This window comes from Lissotriton helveticus, chromosome 4_1 (assembly GCF_964261635.1).
Source record: "Lissotriton helveticus chromosome 4_1, aLisHel1.1, whole genome shotgun sequence".
Classification (NCBI taxonomy): domain Eukaryota; kingdom Metazoa; phylum Chordata; class Amphibia; order Caudata; family Salamandridae; genus Lissotriton; species Lissotriton helveticus.
This window is the reverse complement of record NC_136063.1, coordinates 428549525-428574397: the sequence shown is the minus strand read 5'-3', so window position 1 is coordinate 428574397 and position 24873 is coordinate 428549525. Positions and strand designations below refer to the sequence as shown.

Here is a 24873-nt window from a genome sequence, read left to right as displayed (position 1 = left end):
CCCTGTGGCACCCCATATTGCACGGATTTGGCAGGGGAGAGGAACTCTCCGAGCATGACTCTCTGCTCTCTTAGATGTAAAAAAGAGTGCAGAAGGCTCAAGGCCGACCACGCAATCCCTGCCTCCCTCATGTTAAAAACTATGGTTTCTCTAAGAACATGTCTTAGATTCCTGGCTTGATGAAAATCATGGTCCATGAGAGTGAGTCAACAACTGAAGGTGACTCTCATGATGCATGCACACCCCCATGGTTTAGGGAACATTCAACTCACGTTCACAAGTCCTTTCTGTTATATTATGCAGTTTTTAGGTAGCATACATTCGCCACTTACTTGACCTTTTAGTACTTCTTTCTGCAAAAGATGGCTATTCCGTTGCAGATTTGCACAAAGAATGCCTTTACTGTGTGTCGTGTGCTTGCCAACCTTGGTTTGAATCAATGTGTGTTGTCTGGTTTAGAATGTGAGGCTTTTTCCAGCCATTGATCTCCATTTGGGGTACAGTCTTGCCCCCTTCTAGCCAATTGCGTGTGGAAATGACGTGGTCTTAGGTTGTTGCTCCAGGCGCATCACAGTATGGGTTTAGGACTTTAGGCGCTCCATCCAACCTGTGCCAGCAGTGGTGATGTTGCTTGTTGTGTTTTTTTTAATAATTGTAATTGGATTTATATAGTGCTTACTACCCCAAGGCATTGAAGAGCTTTACGGCGGGTAGCACGCTACCCCAGAACCCAAAGTTAGTGGTTAATCTAGTGGTTATTGTGATTAGTCATTGGCTGTCAAGAGAAAATTGCATGCAATTATGTGTTACTTTGTGATACATCAATACCAAGTAGGTGTGATCATTAGTGGAGGCTATGTGGTTACAGGTGAATGGTTGGTGAGATAGGCTGGGGGAGATTAAGAAATGTTGGATTACAGGAATAGGATTTAAAAGAGGAGAGGTTGTGATCAATGAAATGAGGTATCAGCCAATTGCAGAATTGTAATGAGGATTGAGGCAGGCAGGCAAGACACTGACAGGAGGCTGTTCTCAGAAATGAAAGGTATGTAGAGGATGGAAGGTAAGAAGAGGGTCACTTTAAAGAATGGAGAGCACTCAAGCTGGAGCAAGTCAATGTACATTTTTCATGCAAGATTCTAGGTTTATAGCAGGGAAAGGCTTTCTTAGTTTAGTTAGCAAGCGATCGGAGAATGTAAGCTTAGGAGAAAAAAACTAAAACATTATACATAGTGCTCCTTATTTTATTTTTATTTATTTAGCTTATATTATAGCGCAAACAGCTACCCAACAAAGGGTTTCCCGGCGCTGTGATTCAGTAATAGCTGACAGGACAACTGACTTAGATGTTGAATAGCCAGGTTTTCAAGGCTTTTCTGAATTTCATATAATTCAGCTCGGAGCGCAAAGCCTGTGGCATGGCATTCCACAGTGAAGGTCCAAGGAAGGCGAAAGATTTGCCACCCATACGTGAAAGTTTTATTTTAGGGATGACAAAATTGTTGGCTGTTGCAGATCTTAGAGTCCTAGCTGGATGGTAACGGTGAACCAGATTTTGTAAGTACCTGGGGGCTTTTTTTGTAAAGATCTTGTGCATAAAGCATAGGGACTTGAATTTAATCCTATTCTCTATTTTCAGCCAGTGCAGTTCACGGATAAATTTGGTGGTGGATGAGAAAATAGGAATTTTACCTAACAGTCTCGCAGCTGCGTTCTGCACAGTTTGCAATCGGCGGATTGTAGCTTTATTTGCCCCCATATATAACACATTAGCGTAATCTAGTCTTGATGTTATTAAGGCATTGATGACCGTTTTTTTTGTGTGTTCTGGTAGCATCCAGCAAATTTTCTTTAGCCACTTTAGGATAACAAAGCAGGTGGCCGATGTTTTAACCGCTTGCTGGTGCATATTCAACGAGTCATCCACAATAAAACCTAGATTACGGGCCTGTGTAGTTGGAGTTGGGGGAGTGCCCATTTCTGATGGCCAGTGTTGGGGTCCCCAAAGTTCTTTATTTTTCCCCAAGACAATTAACTCGGTTTTTTCACCGTTTAATTTCAGGACATTTTTTTGCATCCACCCTGCAATTTTTTTCAGTCCTAGATTTAATATGGAGGGGTTATTACTTCCTGATGATGAAAGGGAGAAGAGAAGCTGCGAATCGTCAGCGTAAGAAAACATCAGCAAACCAGTCTCTTCAACTGTTTTTGCAAGCGGACTCATGTATAAATTAAAAAGTAACGGGCTTAAAATCGAGCCTTGTGGAACTCCGTGTTTAAAGGTAAGGGTTTCGGAACAAGCAGATTGAGAAAAGACTTGAAACGTTCTATTCTCAAGTAGAGATGTAATCCAATTTAAGGCAGCGCCACAAATGCCTAAAGAGTGTAGAGTCCGTATTAGTACCGCATGTGACACAGTGTGGAATGCGGCACTGAGGTCAAGAAGCACTAGTGCCACCTTTTCTCCTCTATCATAGCGCGAATATTCTCTGTCACACCTAATAAAGTAGTCTCAGTTGAGAAGCCAGCCCGAAAGCCTGACTGATGGGAAGGCAACAAGTCATGTGTGGTTATAAAATCTGTGAGACAACGATGGACATGTTTCTCCAAAATTTTAGCAAAAATGGGGAGAAGAGAAATTGGTCGGAAGTTAGAGGGTACATTTGGATCAGCATCAGCTTTTTTTAGTAATGGGTGGATCATTGCGTGTTTCCATTCGTCTGGCACGTGTTCTTCCTGTAAGGATATGTTTAAGAGATCGGTAATAATGGACATAGATTTCCTACTAAGTAATTTTAAAATGGAGCATGGTAGAGGGTCTCTTGGTGAACCTGATTTGATCGTATTAATTAGGTCTATGACGGTGTCACTATTAAGCATAGGCCAGTTGTCTAGTATGACGGTATGAGTATCACAGACATTGGGAACTAGAATGTCATCTTGATTGCTCGGTCTATCACGGAAAGAATTTCGAGCATCTATAAGAGCTTCATTTTGTTCATTCTGTTCTTGTTCAATGCTCTGATATATTTTATCTACTTTATTTACAAAAAAGGTAGCTAGTTGATCACATTGTGTTTTGTTAAGGTCAGGTGGAGTTTGTGAAGTATTTGAGCCAGCCAGCTCTTTAACGATTTTAAAGAGAGTCTTGGATTGATTTAAGGCTGTAGTGATTTTGATGCAAACAAATTCGGCTTTAGCTTTACTACACATCTTTTGATAGTGTGTTAATTGTGTTTTATATTCCTTCTTAGTTTCTATGGAGTAAGACTTTCTCCACTGACGCTCAGCATTTTTACATTTAGTTTTTTTCTAGCTTTAAAGAGTCATTGAACCAGGGGCAGGTGGGCGCTGATTTTTACCCTTTAGCATTGTTTTAGGCAGACACGAGTCGATGGCTGTCAAAAGCCATGTCTGAACAGAAGCCGAAAGATTTTGCACTCTTAATTTAGTGCAAGGTGTCGTGTCTTCTAGGAAAGTATTCAGAGTGTTAATATCTAATCTTTTCCATTACCTGACAGCAGAAGTTGAAGCCAACGATGTGTCTTTATTTAACAGTTGTGCTCGAAATGAGAATTTAATAGAAAAATGGTCTGACCAGGGAATAGGCAAAGCGGGAAAATGTCCAAATTAGCAATGTTGGAAAAAATTGGGTCTAATAAATGACCAGCGGTATGCGTGGGGCCAGAGTTCTTCAAACTTAAATTAAGAGACGCAAGATCGGCAATGAGTTCAGTGGCATTTATACAGTGATCATTGTCCAGGTGTAGGTTCAGATCGCCAATGATTGTGAAGTTAGCAGCGTTCATGGCCAAGGGGCCAATAAGTTCTGATAAATTAGTTAACCAATTTGATGCCGCACCCGGCGGTCGATAAATGAGTGCTCCAGAAAATGTAAAATTAGGGGAAAGTATAGTTTTAAAAATGGCGCCTTTGCATGATCGCATATGAATCAGGGAGGGCCATGGCAACATCAGGTCCAGAGCTTGCATGAAGCCATGTTTCCGTTACAAACAAAGCGTCAGGAGCCTCATCTATTAATAAGTTGAATATTTCTGTTTTATGCTTGGGTAGGGAGCGGCAATTCAAGCTGAGAAAAGTAAACAACCTAGCATCAGGGTTAGAGAGTTTCATATTGATTCCATCCTCCGTTTGTTTTGTCCGAACAGAGTTTATTGCAAGAGTGCAGTTATGACATACATTATTCTTTCTGTCTAAATCAAAATGACAGCAACGAGGTTGTCTAAGGGATTTCAGAGCTAATAGTTGCTCGGAACTATATTTTATGGAGCAAGTAATATTGTTAGCATTATTTGTAGAACCACTAAGAAGTACCTGTGAAGAATATATAGGAGGCTGAGGGATAAGAGCCATGGCCGTCGGGCTCGTCCGAGGCGCGGACGGGCGCAGACGGGCTGACTCTGGCATGACTCCGGCGCTGATGCTGGCGCGTCCACAATTCGCGACCGCTATCGCAGAGGATTGCTGTTTCCTTATGTAGGGATGGCTAGAGCGCTGTTGAAGCTCACGCCTCCCACCTAAGATGTCTGCCGTTTACGAGTAAATTCCCATTGAATTCGGTATTCAGCCCGCAAATCGGCTGTTACCGTCAATGTACAGGGTTCTAGATCTAGTGATGGCAGAATTCGACAAGGAGCAGTAAATAAATGAAAAGTTTTAAAATTCGCCGTTTAAAAATGCTCGCATTCAGCAAATAAAACAAACATGAAAGTACAATTCAATAGGCAGTCTACCTCCCGGCTAGTCGCCCAGGAGGGGTCCAATGATTAGTCAAATACACGAATCTCGCGTTGCTTCGTAAAGGGCTCCTTATGTAGGGATGGCTAGAGCGCTGTTGAAGCTCACGCCTCCCACCTAAGATGTCTGCCGTTTACGAGTAAATTCCCATTGAATTCGGTATTCAGCCCGCAAATCGGCTGTTACCGTCAATGTACAGGGTCTAGATCTAGTGATGGCAGAATTCGACAAGGTGCAGTAAATAAATTAAAAGTTTTAAAATTCGCCGTTTAAAAATGCTCGCATTCAGCAAATAAACATGAAAGTACAATTCAATAGGCAGTCTACCTCCCGGCTAGTCGCCTCAGGAGGGGTCCAATGATTAGTCAAATACACGAATCTCGCGTTGCTTCGTAAAGGGCTCCTTATGTAGGGATGGCTAGAGCGCTGTTGAAGCTCACGCCTCCCACCTAAGATGTCTGCCATTTACGAGTAAATTCCCATTGAATTCGGTGTTCAGCCCGCAAATCGGCTGTTACCGTCAATGTACAGGGTCTAGATCTAGTGATGGCAGAATTCGACAAGGTGCAGTAAATAAATGAAAAGTTTTAAAATTCGCCGTTTAAAAATGCTCGCATTCAGCAAATAAACATGAAAGTACAATTCAATAGGCAGTCTACCTCCCGGCTAGTCGCCTCAGGAGGGGTCCAATGGTTAGTCAAATACACGAATCATGAACAGCTTAAACATGGGATTCCGAATGTACACATAATTTAAACATCGAACGCCCTACCCTTTTGTGTGCCAGCCTAGGACAACCCTTTTACGCATAGTCTGGAGAACCCCAACCTTGGTACAGAGTCTGTACTCTTAGTTGGTGCAGAAAAAAGAAAAGGTCTCATTTAAAAATCTTCCCTCATTCTGTAAACCTAAAGTTTTTTTCACTCACTTATTAAAAATAAGTTTTTTGCCACTGACTGAGGATCTCACCAATGCGCAATCAGATATATACCCTTCAAGCCTATGGGTTGCTACTGTATATGCACATAGGTCTGGAATAAGACAGAGTGCTTATCAGTTTCAGGATAAAACCCGCTTTCAAGGCAGTACAAACTGTATGCCTCCTTCATGTTAAGAGTATGCCTGTTGCCTTCTCTGGAGCTGTTGTGAGTTTGTCTTAAGTGTAAACATGCTGCTATATTTGTGGCTGAGCTGCTCTGCTCTGGGTGCTCTCTAGTTAAGCTGGTTTCGTTGTACTGATACTGATTCTATTTTGTTTAGTAATTCAACTTCATTGCAAGTGTTCGTCCAGCCTACTTACTGAGCTGGCATGTGTTGTCTTGCTCGCGGAAGACAATGCAGCTTGTCTCAGTGAAAGACCGGCCTGTGAGTCCTGCGGGTTTGCTGACCTGCTCGTAGGGGTAGACCTGGGGAGCATAAAGCACCAGGCAGCGACTATCCCCAACGCCAGCCGAACACAATAAATAGGGTATCCCAGGTGAGACAATGGATGGGTGGCATAGAGCAACGCAGGTATGGCAAAAGGCATTTCTTGGTAACGGGGACGTCTTCCTAATAGCAGATATACGCTCAGATAAATTGGCAAATTAGGAGGTGTGTTGCAGAGGGGGAGGGGACAGCAAGGGTCAGCGTGCCGGTGAAGCACATAAGTCATTATTTGCTCCACACTGCAGGTATGTCCCGACTAGCAGCAACCTCATTTAAAATCACAATTTTTGGTAGGCTACTAGATGCTGCTAATTTGTCTCGTATTCATTTTCTGCTTTTTTATTTCCAATGTAGTACACCCCGCCTTTTTTTATTATGGTAGATGTTTCATCTTCTGTAACATTTGCTAGCTCTGTTGACTTTGACAATGTCTTAATATATTGTTTAGGCCATGCTATTTGATCCATAACAAACACTGTTTCCTTTAGTGTTGTTATGGTAGCACACAATAGAAGAGCCTACTTCTGAATTAGCATGGGCGAGGGGTTGAGCTGCAAACATAGTTTATGTTTATGCTTAGGTAGTCGATTGGGTGCCAAAGCTCCTTCAGGTGCAAACGTTTGTAACAACTTTTCTATTGGTATTTTTTTTTTTTTGTGGCACTTCAGATGCAGCAACAGGAAAACATTGGGCATTACAATTAGCTATTATGATTTTCATGATTTGCTTCGGTTGCCTTCTTCAGGTGGATGTTGGGAGAGAGTGTTCCACCACATATGAAACTAGTTATTTATCCCTTCATTTTAGGTTTGTTATGGTTCATTGCTCCATAGACATGTGTACACATACAATGTATTTCTAAAATATTTGGAACAAGAGCTACAGCTATGTGTATCCGATACCTTGTAGGTAAAACTCTGTAAAACTGATTTATGTCAGGTACGGATTGACAATCCACTCACTTACCATTTATTACCGCTTGCACTGCCCTGTAATCGATCTACCTGTTCGACTCCAATGGTTTGTTCCCTAGGAATGCTATTTATGGATCAGCTTTTAAAGGTTACCTTGCTCTTGAAACCAAGAAGTGAAGTGGAGCTGAATGCTCTGGGCACCAACCCTCTGGGTTGGTTGGGGTACGCGGTCAGACCTCTATCCTAGGTCATGGTGGGTATTGTCCCTGAATTGGCAGCCTCCCAAAGGGTCATTGAGCAGAACCTATCGCAGTCTGATTGGTGAGATCACTTGCAGACAGGGATAAAAGAGGTTCTTCCCCCTTAAGGTACCCAGAGGGTGAGGTATTTTCTTGTAGCACTGCTCTTCCGCCGTTGGGATGACCCAGTTAGCTACTGTTGGACTAGTGGGCCTTTGGCAGAAAATAGTCAGTGTAGATTGTTCAGATTAGAGGATTGCTTGGAGGTCCCTGCCTATTACCAGGGGCCTCCACATATAGGTAAGATTCACCTATGTAATGCTTATCGTCAGTATTTGGGCAGGAGGCCATTAGAACCTGAAGTGATTATTAGAAGGGACTGAGTTCCCTTATTACAGTTTATGGTGGCATGACTGGCATTTTACTAGGGCCACACGTGAGATTTACCCCCCCCCCCTCACACACACTCAATAACGGACCCCTCTTTTATCCACTTCTATGGGTATTAATCATGGCTTCTGTACTCACTGTGAAGTAACTCCACAGTTATGCAATGGCGTGTGGTTTCTTTGCCCCAAATCAAAGTGGAGGCACTTCTTAATGTATACATCATTCCCTGGGGGAGGTAGACATCCCCCAGCTTGGGCACAGAAAGGGCCTCTTTGTTTACACCTAAAGCTGTGCAACTCCTCTGTGTTTGTGTGGGGGAAGGGGTTTTGCCCTACCATGTGGCAACTAATGCCCCTCAGGAACGTGTGATGTATTCTGCATCTGAATTTTACCAGACACAGGAGATTAGATTCCATCTAAAAATACGTTGCCATCTAAATTTCTGTTCATGTTTAATTTCAAAAGTGCCTAGACATCTTCATGCAGTATAGGAGACGGAGAGTGTCTACGGAAGCATCACTTTTTTGGCATGATGTAACTGTTCCCCATCAGTGGGGGCCAAGAATCCTGGCATAACCCATATCTAATGGAAGAAACATGACATAAACAGTAGCTCCTGCTTGAAATGTAGAATGAGTTAACACCTGTAAGTGCCCTACGTTCAGTTTACAAAGATAGTAGTGCCTGTGTGCTTACAAATTTGAATTGATTTGGTCAACACTACATGTCTGTTGGAAATGTGATCTTTCTGCGGGGTCACCCAGATTATTGCCTTCTGCAATGGAAGCTGTTTATGTTGGCATAAGGGCTCTGTGCACTTTCCTCCTGCTAATCAGAGGTGAAGTGTGTGTGTGTTTGCCTTTAAAACATGCTAACGTTGGCATGCCCTTGACTTGGCACATGTAATTTTTTTGTATAAGTCCCTAGTGTATGGTACTGCAATGTATGTAGGGCCTGCAAATTAAATGGTCAAGCCTGTGTTTGCAGTTTTAAACTGCCTTTTCGACCAGGTAAGATATAACTGTTTGCAAGCCTTAACCTTCCTTTTTTAATACTTATAGGTCACCATTAAGTAGGCCCTATCAGCTCACAAGACAGTGTGCTTGGTATTTAAATAGTAGGACATTATATTTCATGTATAACATGTTCTGACACCCAAAAATCCTACAAAGTCATTTTTCACTGCAGCAAAGCTAGCTCTCCCACAGACTAACACAGATTTACCTTATATTTATTAGGTGCTAAATTCTGTTTGGGCGCAGATAGAGAGTTACCTCTTCCACTCATTTTAATTGTATTTTAATATCCTCTTTAATGGTTAAGACTGATTCATAATTATTATTTTGGAATTGCCATTTTTAGAATGTTGGCTTTTCCCTGCCTTTCTAGGGCCTGTCTGTGAGTGACCTATTGCTCTTGGGCTGGTGATGTCTCCCCCACTGGGAAATGTGTATTGGGGCCAGACAGTGGACACAGTGACCTGGGTGTAGTGGTGAGTGGGTCTTCCAGACAGTATGGCTAGAAAGGAGCTGTTTCCCTGCCCTGATTGCACTCAAACGAAAGCCCGTGAGCTCCACCCACCATATCCTGACTGCAGAAGCCTACCCTTTCACTCGCAGATGCAGCTCACACCTGGGCCTACCTGCCTTAGTTTTACTAGTCAAGCTGGAGTCATACCTAGGGAAAAGAGAAAAACTCACCAGGGCTACACAAAGAGGTAACCCACACCCACAGACTGGCACTGAGCATAAAGGTGGTATCATCATAACCGGAAATCAAAACAATCCTGGACCTGAAAAAGTCCAGAAGGACTGCCCCTGTTATCTGAAGAGGGAAGACTGGACCTGCTTGCCTTGAACCTAGGACCCCAGAAGTGACTCCAAGGGTCAGTTGGCTGACCTCCTGTTTGAGGTACAAGGACACAACAAGCTTCCAGAGACCGTTCATAATGACCATACCCAACTGGACCTGCCCTTGTCACCTCTGCTGCCCTCTGTGGGAATGAGTCCTAACCGCCAAGTGCCACCCTCAAAAGTCCTGGACCCTTGGCTGAAGTTAGGGTGTAATTCTCCCTGTCTAACTGAAGGTTCACCAAACCCAACATGAAGTGACGTGGCTCCTCACCAAAGACTTTGCCAGATCCGATGTGAAGTGATGCCAAGCCCCACAGAGCCACGTCGCTTCTCACTGTAGGCTTTCCCCAGCTCCACCACAAAGTGACGGAAAGCCTTGCATAGCTACACCAATCGTCACTGAAGGGTTTATCAACAATGACGCGACATACTCAAAACCCAGCAGAGCAAACCCTCTCCTCACTGAGGGCTCCACTAAATCTGATGCAGGCAGAGCTGCGCAGAGCCCTGCGTGCAGCTGAAAGTCTCATTGGAACTGTTGGCGAGTGACTCAGAGCCTCGCCGCGCAATTGAGAACTTCACTGAATCCAACACCGAGCTAAACAGAGCTCCACAAAGCAACGCCACGCAGACCCGTCACCAAAATAAAGAAGGTAAAACCATAAGCGGGTTGACTTTGGTCCTGTATCTGACACGCACTCTATTGCAGACAGCCTGAATTTAGGACTGTGTCCCGGTCTGGCATGACCAGATACCGGCAGTTAACAGAATTTTTACTTAAAACCTTTAAAACTTGTATCTCAGATTCCACTGAGTGAATTTTGGTCATTTTGATGTAATTTTTTTAATCTACCATCTAATTATGTAGGATTATCCTTGTGTTATATTTCCACTTTATTGCTGTTTGAGTACTGCATAGATACTGTGCATCTTGCTTTAGTGAAAGCTGACTGATTTTGTGCCTAGCTACCAGAGGGCTTAGCATAGGTTTATTTAGTGACTTTTGTGGTTCATCCTAATAAGGACAGCGATTATTATTTGAAGTGTGCCTGTGTGATTGCACATTTGATTTGATTTGGTCAACACCGCATGTCCTACTAGAACAAAATGCAATCATTGTGTTGTAAAGTCCTGAAATTCAATAATCTAACCTTAGTGTGTGTGTGTTCATTGATGCAAATAAATGTGCAAAACCTAAGCACGATATTTAAGAGTAGCATGCTTTAAAACTGTGTATCATAAATAGTCATGTGAAGACTGTAAAGCGAAGGAAACTTGACTGATAATGAACAGGTCCATTGAATAACCTACAATCTTTTGTTTTTCAGCCTGATAATTTCCCATACAAGGAAGAGATCTTGTCAGTGAATCCAGCCTGTGTAGTTGTGGTCATTCTCCTCTTTATAAGCATCATCCTGGCTGTCAAGGTGAGACCTAATTTTAAAACACATTCCTTTCAGCCCATCCATCCCTTACATAATAGTATCTCCAAGGAAGGTATCCGTGAATTTGGGGGTTAGGAGGGATTATTAAGTGCAATGTAGATGCCTTTCATTTTGGATTTCACATTTTTTTTGTTTATTGTGGTATATTGTTTCTTTGAAGCGTAAGTGTGGGGAAGCTAAAAGTTACAAAGGTGAAAGACCAACCCAATGCTCCTGGTTGGTTCATAATGTGTGCATATTACATTAATGTAGTTGGGTGCACAGCTGTGCAATATCTTGTAAACTAAGTAGAGTACTTTGAAGCTTGTTTTTTCTTTAATTACAAGCCAATATTGTGCAGTCAAGGCAGTGGTACAATGGTCTGATCTCCTTACCCCCAAGGTGAGACCAGTTGGTGGTTTTGCACTTACTGCAGTTTTGCCATTTTATTGGCTGGGGATCCATGTACTTCAAATTGCAATAGCCAATGCAACAGTTGACCTCTGCTATGACCAGTGCTATCCACTGCAATAAAGAGTATCAGAGTGCCCCCATTGTAGAAGACACAAGTGGTAGCAGACATTCTTTATTACACTGTTGACTTTTAGGATAAGCATAAGAAGGAATTGTAGAATTTCCCGAATCCAAGACATCTGGGGGCAGGGAACGATACAACAGTTTCCGGCACTTCAAGCGCAATATAAGCTGTCGGACACCGAGCATTACAGCTACCTTCAAATCCGCCATGCTTTACTCACTCATATACCGGGGGATACGTCACTCTCGGAAGCCTCCCCCCTAGAGGATAGAATCCTAGAGGACATCTTCCAGAAAAGACCATATCCCTAATATATAGGAAACTGATCAACAAATCGAGGATCTGTTATCGAATCTTAGAGGGAAGTGGACTGGGGATGGACTAGAATTAGATGACGAACATTGGCAAGAGGTGGTTTCATCCCCACGAGCGGTCGCAATCCAAGCCAGGTTGCGGTTGGTACAGCTGAAAATTTTGCATAGGATTTATGTAACGGGGCCAGGCCTGGTGCGGATGGGACGGGTGGATAATGGGGAGTGCAGATGGGGATGTGGGGCACTGGGAACGTTGATACACATATTATGGGATTGTCAACAGATGGAACAGTACTGGACGGACATTCACCGCATATTACGATTACGGACCGTGCTGGGGTTAAACATGCAGCCGGATCTCAGAGATGCCTATTGAGCGTCTGGGAGACAACGGATCTCAACACATACACCACGCAATGGGTCACTCTGGCATACATGATCGCAAAACGCAACATCGCACAGCTGTGGGGGGCTAGTCAAGCGCCCCGTTTGGGGAAGTGGAAGGAAGATCTTGATTGGTGCATGTACAGGGAAAAGTCAGTCTACATAGCTAGGGGATGTTCCGGGAAATGGGTTAGGGTGTGGGGAGCATGGAACAGGTATCGAGGAGACATTTGTACCCCGCCAAGTCGTCAGGTGGTCTCGGACACTCTGCAATCCCCATGAATCAACCATGTAATAATTGTGACTTAATTAGCCTAATGTGTATCGTCTCTGTGGAGGAAGTAACAGCCTGCTTGTAACTCTTTTGTTGGGATTTGATCAAACTATTAATAAAAAAGAAATGTTAAAAAAGAAGGAATTGTAGGCCTGACTTGATTTCAGAATGTGCTTCAATGTTTTAATCAGTCAGAGGGTATGTATAATGGAGAGCTTACTTGGGCCAGTGAGCAGGATTCCAGTTTGGGAAGCATTCCAGTAGCAGTCCCTACATATTCAACAGTCTTCTACAATGTAAGAAGTCATGTTAAACACCATCTAAGGGGACCATACATCAATTAAACAATTCATAAACTCTGTGGAAGATACAATGGCAAAGGTGGCATTAAAGGTGCTTTCCATGTTAAATGGCATTTTGCCACCTTTAATTCTTTTCTGACTTTGTGTGAATAATGGCTGGATTCTGTTGATTAAAATGGCAGTCCAGGTACTTGGAGCCCGATCATTGGAACCCACAGTCGAAGTTGACTGAATTGGAGAAGAGAAACAGGCTTAATAATACCATATTAACTGGTATCCCTGAAAAAATTAGGAGAGAACATGATTGCCTTCCCCACTCAGTTCCTGACAGAAATTACAGCTCTGAAATGTGAGCCCTCCCCTTGGAATAATCCAGGCCCCATCACATTAAATCCATGCATACTACTCTCAGACAAATCACTGCCTGCCTTGTGCTACATTAACCGCTTCGGCAGTTAATAATGATGGCGTTTGTTTGAGAAAGAGCCCTGGACTCTGACACTTTCTTTGTCCCTTATAGATCAGGTCAGATATGAGGCATATATTCTACTATATTATACCATATCTTTCCACTGGCTTAACGAATTTTGAGGGGGGGGGCCTGCAAGGTATGTGGAGGGGCCCCCTCCAGACACAGTCAGGAGCTCTCTGGCCAGAGTATTGGGCTGAGGGCCCCCCCTGGAGCTTGGGGCCCCACTGCTCTGCGGGGGCCTGCGTTACACCACTGTATCTTCCTATACTAGTTAACATGCATGCTCGTAAAGGGGTTTTGACTCTGTCCACATTGCCTCCTGCAATACTTACAATTGCAGGTGGCGGGCTGCCTCGTTAACAGGTCACACTCCGATAAAGTGTGATTGAAATTCTGGTTACCTTTTCTCCACTATTCTCTTTGTTTAGTAGCACTGAGCCCATAGATTCTTGTCTACTATCTCATTCCTCCCCAGAATTACAATTTTCACCCACCTTCTCTCTAGTTCATTGCAAGTCAAAGCACAAGTTAAAAAAAATTATTTGCCACTTAAATATTCACATCAATGCAAGGGCACCAGTGCCTCATCCTGATAGTCTTACTGAGTGATCAAAAAGACTGTACAGCAGCACTTCTGCCTATAACCTGCTCATAACAATTTGGTCCACTCAAGATGCAACTCACAATAGGGTTCTCTCTATCTTATCCCCCAATGTTAACAGCCTTAGTCACTACATAGAGAGGAGAAAGGTACTCACTGCACTGCATAATAGCCATCATTACATAGCATTACTCCAAGGAACACACCATTACCCTCACGAACATGCTACACTGAAAAGAAATTGGGTGGGTAGAGTATACTTTGCAAGTAGACTCCGTCATTGTGTCTTTTGCATCTGTTGTATGTATTTAGAAGCTGGTCGATTCAAGCATCTTGAAACAGTTTTGATAAAAAACATAGATGATAGGCATGAGAGCTAAAGAATTGATTGTTTCCAAGTGTAGCAAGTACGGAATTATTATATGCAAATTCCACAAGAAAAATATATTTATTCCAGCCTTTATGTTGATCAGCATATCAACAAAGGTATTGCTGTAGGTGAGATTCAATCTCTTGATTTGCCCAGCAGTGTGGGGATAGTATGCAGCAGAATATTCTGATTTAATCTACAGTAAATAAATTAGGCCCTGATTTAGAGACTGGAGGACAGGTGACTTCGCCATAAATGTGGTGGATATCGCGAAACAAAATTGGACCCTTAGTTCCTTCCAAAACTTTGAAGTAAACCATGATCCTTGATTAGTAAATATTTTTGATGGTAATCCTTTCAATCTGTGTACATGATATAGAAGAATAGGCAGGCTAATTCCTTGATGGTGGGCATTTTGATGGAAGTTATAAAATGTGCCATAGTATAATCCACAATTATCGTTATGGTTGTCATTTTCGCTGAGATAAGTAAATTAGTAATAAATACATTCAATAGAAATATGTGTCTAAGGTTGAGTCAGTGCCAAAATGGAAATCATTTTGCTTGAAGTTGGGTACTTTTCTTAAACACTGCTCAAACAGGGCAAGTGTTTTCATACTCCTGTATCTCAGTCTTTATGTCTGGCCTCCTAAAATGTCTTACCTTCTCTGGGAGGATCATGACACCAATATTTTTTTTATTATTTTCTGATCTCTATGTGGATTGACCAACATTTCTTGTGTGTGAAGCATCCACAGGGCTATTTGATGTAATTGGAATATCCTTGTTGTCAGTTTTGCTGTTTCATCAGCATGCAGTCTTCAGCTAAATCTTGTATACTTTACCTTCTGGATGAATCCAGTTATTTTGATATAGTTTGAGGTTCTGTATTAGGAGGTTCTTCAAAACATTTTGAGCATATAAGCCAATTGAATATTAGTTCCTGGCTTAAAGAGAATCTCAAAATCGAAATGAAAAAGCAAGCTAAGGGAAGGGGGTTGGGAATGCAAGACAAAGAAAGGGAAGGGAAGGATAAAAAGGGAGAGATGAGGTGAGGAGAGGGAAAGAAAGGGAAAGCAGAGGGAATTTAGCAATGGAGCACAAGAAAGGATAAGGGAAGGAAGAGTGAAGACATTGATAGGGTATGCATTGAAGTGGGTTTGCAAAGGAATGACAGAGGGGAAAGGATAGAGAAATAAATAGATGGGCTATGGTAAAAGTGAAGTAAACTGGAGATAAGGGAAGGAGAAGGAAAGGCGTAGAGGGGTGAAGGGAGGCTAGGGGGGAGAAGGGGACAAAAGAGGATGAAGAAAGAAATGGAAGGGTATCGTATAGAAGTGAATGGAAGGGAAGGGGGTTGAGAAGAGAAGGAAATGGTAGATGAGAGGAGACACAATGAAAGTAGGGCAGGGGAAGTAAAAAGGGAAGAAGGGGAGATACGAGTGGAGGCAGGAGAGAAGCGGAGAGGACAGAGGAGAAGGGAGCAGAGGGGAGGCAAGGGTGGGGAGGGGAGTCGGCAAGGCGAAAGGATGGGAGGTGATGGGAAGGGAGGTGGAGGGCGGCAAGGAAGGGGAGTGAGGAGAGGAGAAGAGGGGATGGGAAAGGAGGAGGGGAGGACAGATGAGAGTAGTTGAGGTGAGGGGAAAAGAGGAGGGGAAGGGAGAGGAGAAGGGGAAGAGGGCTTGAGATGGGAGTTGGAAAGGGGAGAAGAAATGAGGGGAAGAAAGGAGGAGACAGGACAGGAAGAAAGAGGCGCCAGGAGGAGAAGGTGGGGAAAGGAAAGGGAGGAGGGGAGAGGAGAAGATTGGAAAGGGAGGAGGGCAAGGGAGGAGGGAAAGAGATGCTGGAGAGATGAGGGGAGGAGGCGATGGGATGGGAGTAGACAAGATGAGAAGAGATTAGACAAAGGGTGCAGAAGGGAAAGGAGAGGAGGATAGATGAGGGGAGGTGGAATATGAGAACGGCTGGACGGGGAAACAAAAACCAACCCTGGCAAAAATGCTCAAAACAGCCCCACTCTCTTCTCCTCTCACAATCTCACTCTTTCCATCAATCCATTCTCTCATCCTCGTCTCCTTTTTCTTCTCCCTTGCTGTCCGTTTTCCATTTCTCCCCCCTCCCTCACTGTCCTTCTTCCTCTCCCCTTTAAACCTTCTTTTTCTTCCCCTCCTTCACCCACTTTCTCCCTCTGCAAACCTTGCTGTACTTGACTCCAAGGAGCTGGTGTAAATGACGGAGGCAGGAGGAGCAGTCCAGGACTTTAAAAAAAATGGACTCCAAGGGCCCCAGCCCACTGGTGGAATTCATTGGGGAATAAGAGACCTTTCCAGCCTTGGCGATGCAAGGGGAGGGGAGGGGAAGAGAAGAGCAGTGGCGGCTGGTGACATTTGAAAGTGGTGAGGCGTAAAACTATTGGTGGTCCACACCGCGCGAGCGAGCGAAGCGAGCGAGCCTGAACCACCTAAGGAGGGTTCGGGGGGGGGTTCTCCCCCCGAGAAAATTTTGAAAAATGAGTAGGCAAATGGTGCATTTCAAGGCTTTCGGAAGCCACTGTGTTAAACAGAAACAGGCCACTGCCTACACTTAAAAAATGAAAGTATGAACCAAAAACTATTTTCTTTTTTTAAATGCATCCCGTTTTCCTTTAAGGAAAATGTGCTGCATTTTAAAAACAAACTGCTTTATTTAAAAGCAATCCCAGACATGGAGGTCTGCTGAGCCCAGCAGGCCACCATATCTTGGAGGGTCAGCCAGAGTTGCAAATTGCGAGTGCCTCAATAATATGCATGAGGCATGCAATTTGCAACCCCATTAGGAATCGCTAACATTGTCTCAGACTGTTGTACATGGCATTTAGTGGCTTGCAAATTCTGACTTGCAATTGAAGGCAATTTGCAAGTCGCTAAATAGCATGGTCGTACCTCTGGCCTCAAATCTGTTTAGGGTGACCCGCAATTTTAATAGCCATGGTAGACTACCAGCACAGTCCGATTCATTAAAGCAGCATAACTCTATGGGACCTGAGGGAGAAACACAAAAATACAACATCTAATGCCTGGTTTTTGTCAGAGCTAAGAGATGTGCGCATAGCAATCAACAGCTAAACAGGAAATCCCGAAAAGGCAGGCCAAGCTCCAATACTAAAATTCATATTCAAATTTGAACAAGAACCTAGAAAGCCAAATGCTGGAAGGAATGTTAGAGCCCACTTCACAATATAATTTAATGAGAGAAATCAACATACTCAATGGATGAACGAACCTGGAAGGTTTACTTATTAAACCTCTACCATGAGCGATCATTAACACACAATAGATAAAGTTTGCCTGCCATCACCAAACCAGGGTCTTACCACAAATGTGTTTATAAATTTATTATACTACTAACCTAGCATCTGTGACTGAGAATGAGCCCCAAATAAAAGGAGTGAATGAGGAGCAAAGCGGGCTATGTAACTCTGTAAACACAGCATTAGCATGCAGTGTGCATTTAGGTAGCGCCAACTCAGTGAGCCAAGAGTCTCCAGCCGCTAAGTATGAGGTGAAATAAACACAGATGAGTTGGTCTGATAAATCAGACAGATAAGTGTGCGATCCGTTTTTTAGCAGTTTGTGTGCCTGTTTCTTTCATGTTTATTTCCCCGATATTAATACAAGCACGGCCTGAAGCAAGCTCAAATCCATGCAGTCTCCTATGCCTTCCAGGGCATCTATACGAGTTCAAGACTCATCTGATTTCCGATCTGGTTTGCTAAAAGGGTGGGCGGGGGGCACTTATGTTGATTCTTGCCTTGCATGTGCAGAGAGAATGTACAAACATAGCAAAAGGAGCAGAGAGAAAAAACACACAGAAGAAGGGCGGGTGTGAGTCAACTTCCAGTTAGGGTAGTGTGTGGGGGATGGCTATCGAGAGAAAAGGGAGCGATAGGAGGTGCAAGAAGAATGGGATGTATGCCATGTGGTGAGAATGGAGTGGGAAGGGGAAAGTGAGTCCCAGTAAGAGAGAAACGCATGTAAAAAAAATACCGCAGAGGAAATACCAGGAGAGAAAAAAAAGAGAAAGACAGAAGTAAAAGAACACTCTACTAATGTATAGGTCGACATGATTACATCACAGATATTAGCAAAGAGTACAAAGGCAGAAACATCCGGTAGTGAAATTGCACAGGTAGAGAGAAAGGAAGAAGGAGACAAAGAAAAGAAAAAGAGAGCACACATTAAGGAACAGGTTAACAAGCTGTAGGGGGTGTGACAAATGTCAACATAATGCATATCAAAGATGGTCACAACCCGGTTGAATGAATGTGCAAAGACATAATATAAGAACAAAGGTAGAAAAATATACTGTACAAAATGTATGTGTCAACATGATATCATCACATACGGTGGCAGACAGAACAAAGGCAAAGACAGCCGGTAGGGAAATGGCATGAGTAGAATGAAAGAGGAGAGAGCGCCCACATTAAGGAACAAGTTAAAAGTTGTAGGTGATATAACATTGGCAACATAATGTATATCAGAAATGGTCACAAGCCAGGTAGATTGAGCGTGCGAAGACATAATATATGGTATACGTCAATTCAACTAAAGCGCAGCATATAGTCAAACAAGTATAGCCAGGTAGAGTAAGCGTGCAAAGACATACTAAATGTTATACGTCAATGTACAGTAGAACAAAAGTGTGGCACATGATCAAACACAAGTGTAACCGATTCGAAGGTGACAGAGGTAGGAAAAAGGAAGGAAGGTGCGCACGTAAAGTCCAGGTTCCCACATATTGGGAATCACAGAGATGGTAGGATAGTGCATTACACACGTGGTCAAAGACCAGGTTTGATTGCTGAGGTATGTGAAGGATGCACCCTCAAGGGCCTGAAGGCTGACCACCATCTTGCTTTTATTGGCCAAGTGCAGGGTCGCCATTCACTAGGGCAAGGGCCCTGCCTCACTATTTAAACACTGACTCCACGTGGGCGTCGGGGCTCCGCCCCCGTTACCAAAAGTGCCATGTTCAATTTTAAAATCCTTTTCGGCAAATCGGTAAAATCATAGACTAGTACTGCTGTAAGTCACTGGAGTCTATATTGCCGCCGCGCCGGCCCGTGACAGTGAGTGTCCGTTCGTTGTGGTGGCTGCCAGCTGGCTGGAGGTACGTCACTTACTCACGTTGCGTTATTCTCCCCCTTGCGGTCCCAAAGAAGCGTAAGTTTTTGCTGGGCCGACAACCTCACAGCCTGTAGGCTGTGATGTCATCAGCTCGGCAAAGACCTTGCTTCAGGGCAGAGTCTCCACCCCCTGATGGCGTGGAGGCAAAGTTTCCCCCGGGCGTTTTATATCCTTGCCCGGTATCGCTAACACTCCACGTCAATCAGAGGGTGGAGACCTTTCCCAACTCATTACAGGGCGTGGTGGGACCCACCCCACCCTGTGATGATTTGGGAAAGGGGTGTGGCAGTCGAGAAGCCGAGGATTCGAATCGTATTCCCCCGTGTAGCCTGTGGTGGAACTTTCTGGAAGGATTATCACGGTCGGAGTGGAGTGGTGGACACGACACGGACTGCAGTTCCCCACTTCCCCGATTGACTGAGAGTGAGACTGTGACTCACTTGTCTCAGTAGAGTAGTCGGAGGGTACGGCAGTTCACCAGAAGACAGAAGCGAGCCCCTGCCCAGGTAAGGCCCAGGTGGGCACTTTTTGAAATTGCTATTGCTACCTTTCTGAAATGGGCACTGTTTTTCTGTAAAGCGCCGCTGCCACGTGAACCCAACCCTGCCTCTTAACGCTATGTCTGGAATCTGGATTCAGACCACCACAGTGAAAGATAAGGGCGCTCATTGTACCCCAGGAGGAGCCCCCGCCGGCCAGGCAGCCACCTTCCTCCTCCGTCCAGTCCTCCAGAGGTGTCCATATCCGGCCCCTGCTTCCAGGGCCTATACTTTCTCACAGCGCAGCGCTAAGTAATACCAGAGGAGTTCGAGGACTCCAAAGCTGTCGTACCCCTCCTCCCCACCAGGGGTCGACAGGACCAGATTAGTCACCGGATAAGGGGATTTGTTTATTGCAAAGCTCACTTTGTGTCACTTTGTTCGCTGCAGTGCACTAGATGCTCACACGACAGGCCCGGTCATGTGAGCATCGACTGCACTGCATAGAGGTCGACAGGCCAGGCATGAGTCTAACAGAGAGGACTGGTGGATCCACCTCCTCGTTCTCAACCAAAGAACCAACAATGTTCAGGCAAATCAAGATAATTATCCCTTGGCCGGTACTTTATCAATGAAGATGTGCTAACAGAAACCTGTTGCACGCGGCAAGAATAAGAGAGGCAGCGGCAGACAGTCAAGTTCTTTACTGCATGTTAACAAGAAGCCAGGGAACACAATGAATTGGAAACAGTAAGTAAAGCAGCAGGCAGCGGCCCCTGGCCACAGAGATGCACTTTTTTTAAATGAATTATTCCTGGCTTGTTAAACTCCAAGGTTATTGGAGTGATCAGATGGCACTTGTTTTTAGTGATACATTTTGCTTTTGACAAACTACATACAAATAGCAGCGATCCTAGATGAAGGGGGTTTCCGTAAAAAAAATGTCTTACACAATCAGTACACTTGCCAATAGCATTAGCAGACACTTTTTACTTGGGGGGGGGGGGGGGGGAGGGGGGCAGACAGCAGGACTGAAAACAATATATTTTTGGAATATACCAGATAACCGAGTATGCAGCACATTGCACACAATGCCATAGGCGTGAATTTTGAAATATATTTCCAGAGGTGGTTTTCTATGTGGCGCCCGGCACACAATTCTTCTCTAGAGTCTACCGTGCAACTGAGAAAGGCTCGAAATATTATTATTTTTAACACATCTTTAGGGGCACCTGATGTGACAGAAGAGGATTAACACAGATGGAAGGGCAGGTGGGACTGAACAAAGAAGATACAAACGGATGCTTATTAATAATCGGTAGAAAGAAGTGGGCACTAAAGGAAGATGTCCCACATTATGTGCAAATTAATAAATTAGCTGAGCTGGAAGTTGATGATAGGTACATGACTGTGTGTACAGAACATTAAAGAAGGCAGAGCCTTCGGACAGTCAGATAAATCTCTTCTTCAGGTTCAATGGTGGACATTAAGGAAAGCTCCATGTACAAACCTTATTAATGCTCGATTCTTTTATGTCATAAGCATAGACAGTAGCCCGTGCTTGTGAACATTTGACACATACAATGTCTTCCCTACAGCTATGCCTGATCAGCATAATGCTAATTTTCAATGGTTGATCTGCATCTAAAAATGTATGACTTCGAAGCACAGAAAGACTACTCAATGATTACAAGTACAATTTAAAATATTATCTGGGAGATAAAAAGGAAAGATGTCTCCCTTGACAGAAAATGAAATTAGATGACAGAGATAAGAGGTAAGGATTGAAAAGGGTTTCAGGATGAGGTGGTCGAGGAAAGCCAGGATGCAGATTACAGACTCAGGACACATCAGTAACACGTGCCTTGTCATTACCCATAAACCCCCTACAAGTGTTATAAATATTGGTCCTACATCAGTTGGACTGAGATCAGCTCAGGCGTCTAGACCTTGTTTGCATGGCATCACTGAGAGGGTCTGACCAGCCAGCCAAGGTCCTGGTCCTTTCGTGCCCTCTGTGCATGTATTTGGGGTGGAGTGGGAGGGCCTGGGGTTGATTTATAACTCCAGTCAAACACTGCAGAAAGTGCATGTATTTGGGGTGGAGTGGGAGGGCCTGGGGTGGATTTATAACTCTGGTAAAACACTGCGGAAAGCAGTGGCGGTTTCTAGTCCTTGAGGGCGTCTTCTATCTAAATAAATAATAATAGTAAGAATAGTCTCTTGATGCAGTCCAGCCTTCTGCTGTGCAGCGAGGTAGGTAATCAGGGGAGCCCAAATACCCTTTATGGATCACTAAGGCATCAGCTCCTAAAAGTTGCTTCTGGCTGGCAGAATGCTTCATCTCTCAGTCAGTGTTTAAATAGTGAGGCAGGGCCCTTGCCCTAGTGAATGGCGACCCTGCACTTGGCCAATAAAAGCAAGATGGTGGTCAGCCTTCAGGCCCTTGAGGGTGCATCCTTCACATACCTCAGCAATCAAACCTGGTCTTTGACCACGTGTGTAATGCACTATCCTACCATCTCTGTGATTCCCAAAGTGTGGGAACCTGGACTTTACATGCGCACATTCCTTCCTTTTTTCTACCTCTGTCACCTTCGAATCGGTTACACTTGTGTTTGATCATAGGCCACACTTTTGTTCTACTTTACATTGACGTATAACATTTAGTATGTCTTTGCACGCTTACTCTACCTGGCTATACTTGTTTGACTATATGCTGCGCTTTAGTTGAATTGACGTATTCCATATATTATGTCTTCGCACGCTCAATCTACCAGGCTTGTGACCATTTCTGATATACATTATGTTGCCACTGTTATATCACCTACAACTTTTAACTTGTTCCTTAATGTGGGCGCTCTCTCCTCTTTCTTTCTACTCATGCCATTTCCCTACCGGCTGTCTTTGCCTTTGTTCTGTCTGCCACCGTATGTGATGATATCATGTTGTCACATACATTTTGTACAGTATATTTTTCTACCTTTGTTCTTATATTATGTCTTTGCACATTCATTCAATTGGGTTGTGACCATCTTTGATATGCATTATGTTGACATTTGTCACACCCCATACATCTTGTTAACCTGTTCCTTAATGTGTGCTCTCTTTTTCTTTTCTTTGTCTCCTTCTTCCTTACTCTCTACCTATGCAATTTCACTACCGGATGTTTCTGCCTTTGTACTCTTTGCTAATATCTGTGATGTAATCATTTCGACCTATACATTAGTAGAGTGTTCTTTTACTTGTGTCCTTCTCTTTTTTTTCTCCCCTGGTATTTCCCCTGAGGTATTTTGTTACATGCTTTTGTCTCTTACTGGGACTCGCTTTCCCCTTCCCACTCCATTCTCACCACATGGCATACATCCCATTCTTTTTGCACCTCCTATCGCTCCCTTTTCTGTCGATAGCCATTCCCCACACACTACCCTAACTGGAAGTTGACTCACACCCTCCCTTCTTCTGTGTGTTTTTTCTCTCTGCTCCTTTTGCTATGTTTGTACATTCTCTCTGCACATGCAAGGCAAGAATCAACATAAGTGCCCCCCGCCCACCCTTTTAGCAAACCAGATCGGAAATCAGATGAGTCTTGAACTCGTATAGATGCCCTGGAAGGCATAGGAGACTGCATGGATTGAGCTTGCTTCAGGCCGTGCTTGTATTAATATCGGGGAAATAAACATGAAAGAAACAGGCACACAAACTGCTAAAAAACGGATCGCACACTTATCTGTCTGATTTATCAGACCAACCCATCTGTGTTTATTTCACCTCATACTTAGCGGCTGGAGACTCTTGGCTCACTGAGTTGGCGCTACCTAAATGCACACTGCATGCTAATGCTGTGTTTACAGAGTTACATAGCCCGCTATGCTCCTCATTCACTCCTTTTATTTGGGGCTCAATCTCAGTCACAGATGCTAGGTTAGTAGTATAATAAATTTATAAACACATTTGTGGTAAGACCCTGGTTTGGTGATGGCAGGCAAACTTTATCTATTGTGTGTTAATGATCGCTCATGGTAGAGGTTTAATAAGTAAGCCTTCCAGGTTCGTTCATCCATTGAGTATGTTGATTTCTCTCATTAAATTATATTGTGAAGTGGGCTCTAACATTCCTTCCAGCATTTGGCTTTCTAGGTTCTTGTTCAAATTTGAATATGAATTTTAGTATTGGAGCTTGGCCTGCCTTTTCGGGATTTCCTGTTTAGCTGTTGATTGCTATGCGCACATCTCTTAGCTCTGACAAAAACCAGGCATTAGATGTTGTATTTTTGTGTTTCTCCCTCAGGTCCCATAGAGTTATGCTGCTTTAATGAATCGGACTGTGCTGGTAGTCTACCATGGCTATTAAAATTGCGGGTCCCCCTAAACAGATTTGAGGCCAGAGGTACGACCATGCTATTTAGCGACTTGCAAATTGCCTTCAATTGCAAGTCAGAATTTGCCAGCCACTAAATGCCATGTACAACAGTGTCTGAGACAATGTTAGCGATTCCTAATGGGGTTGCAAATTGCATGCCTCATGCATATTATTGAGGCACTCGCAATTTGCAACTCTGGCTGACCCTCTAAGATATGGTGGCCTGCTGGGCTCAGCAGACCTCCATGTCTGGGATTGCTTTTAAATAAAGCAGTTTGTTTTTAAAATGCAGCACATTTTCCTTAAAGGAAAACGGGATGCATTTAAAAAAAAGAAAATAGTTTTTGTTTCATACTTTCATTTTTTAAGTGTAGGCAGTGGCCTGTTTCTGTTTAACACAGTGGCTTCCGAAAGCCTTGAAATGCACCATTTGCCTACTCATTTTTCAAAATTTTCTCGGGGGGAGAACCCCCCCGAACCCTCCTTAGGTGGTTCAGGCTCGCTCGCTTCGCTCGCTCGCGCGGTGTGCACCACCAATAATTTGACGCCTCACTACTTTCAAATGTCACCAGCAGCCACTGGTGGAAGGAAAGAGGGGAGTGGGT

At 43.8% G+C, this 24873-nt stretch overlaps 1 protein-coding gene across 1 annotated transcript in view; it reads left to right on the top strand.

The window, feature by feature from the left end:
- The window catches only part of LAPTM4B (lysosomal protein transmembrane 4 beta), a 452106-nt gene that overhangs the window by 228698 nt on the left and 198535 nt on the right, over window positions 1-24873 (top strand). Inside the window, exon 5 of the mRNA XM_078686987.1 lies at window positions 10911-11009. Coding sequence (XP_078543113.1) covers window positions 10911-11009 — 99 coding nt within the window. The remainder of the gene's footprint in view (window positions 1-10910; window positions 11010-24873) is intronic.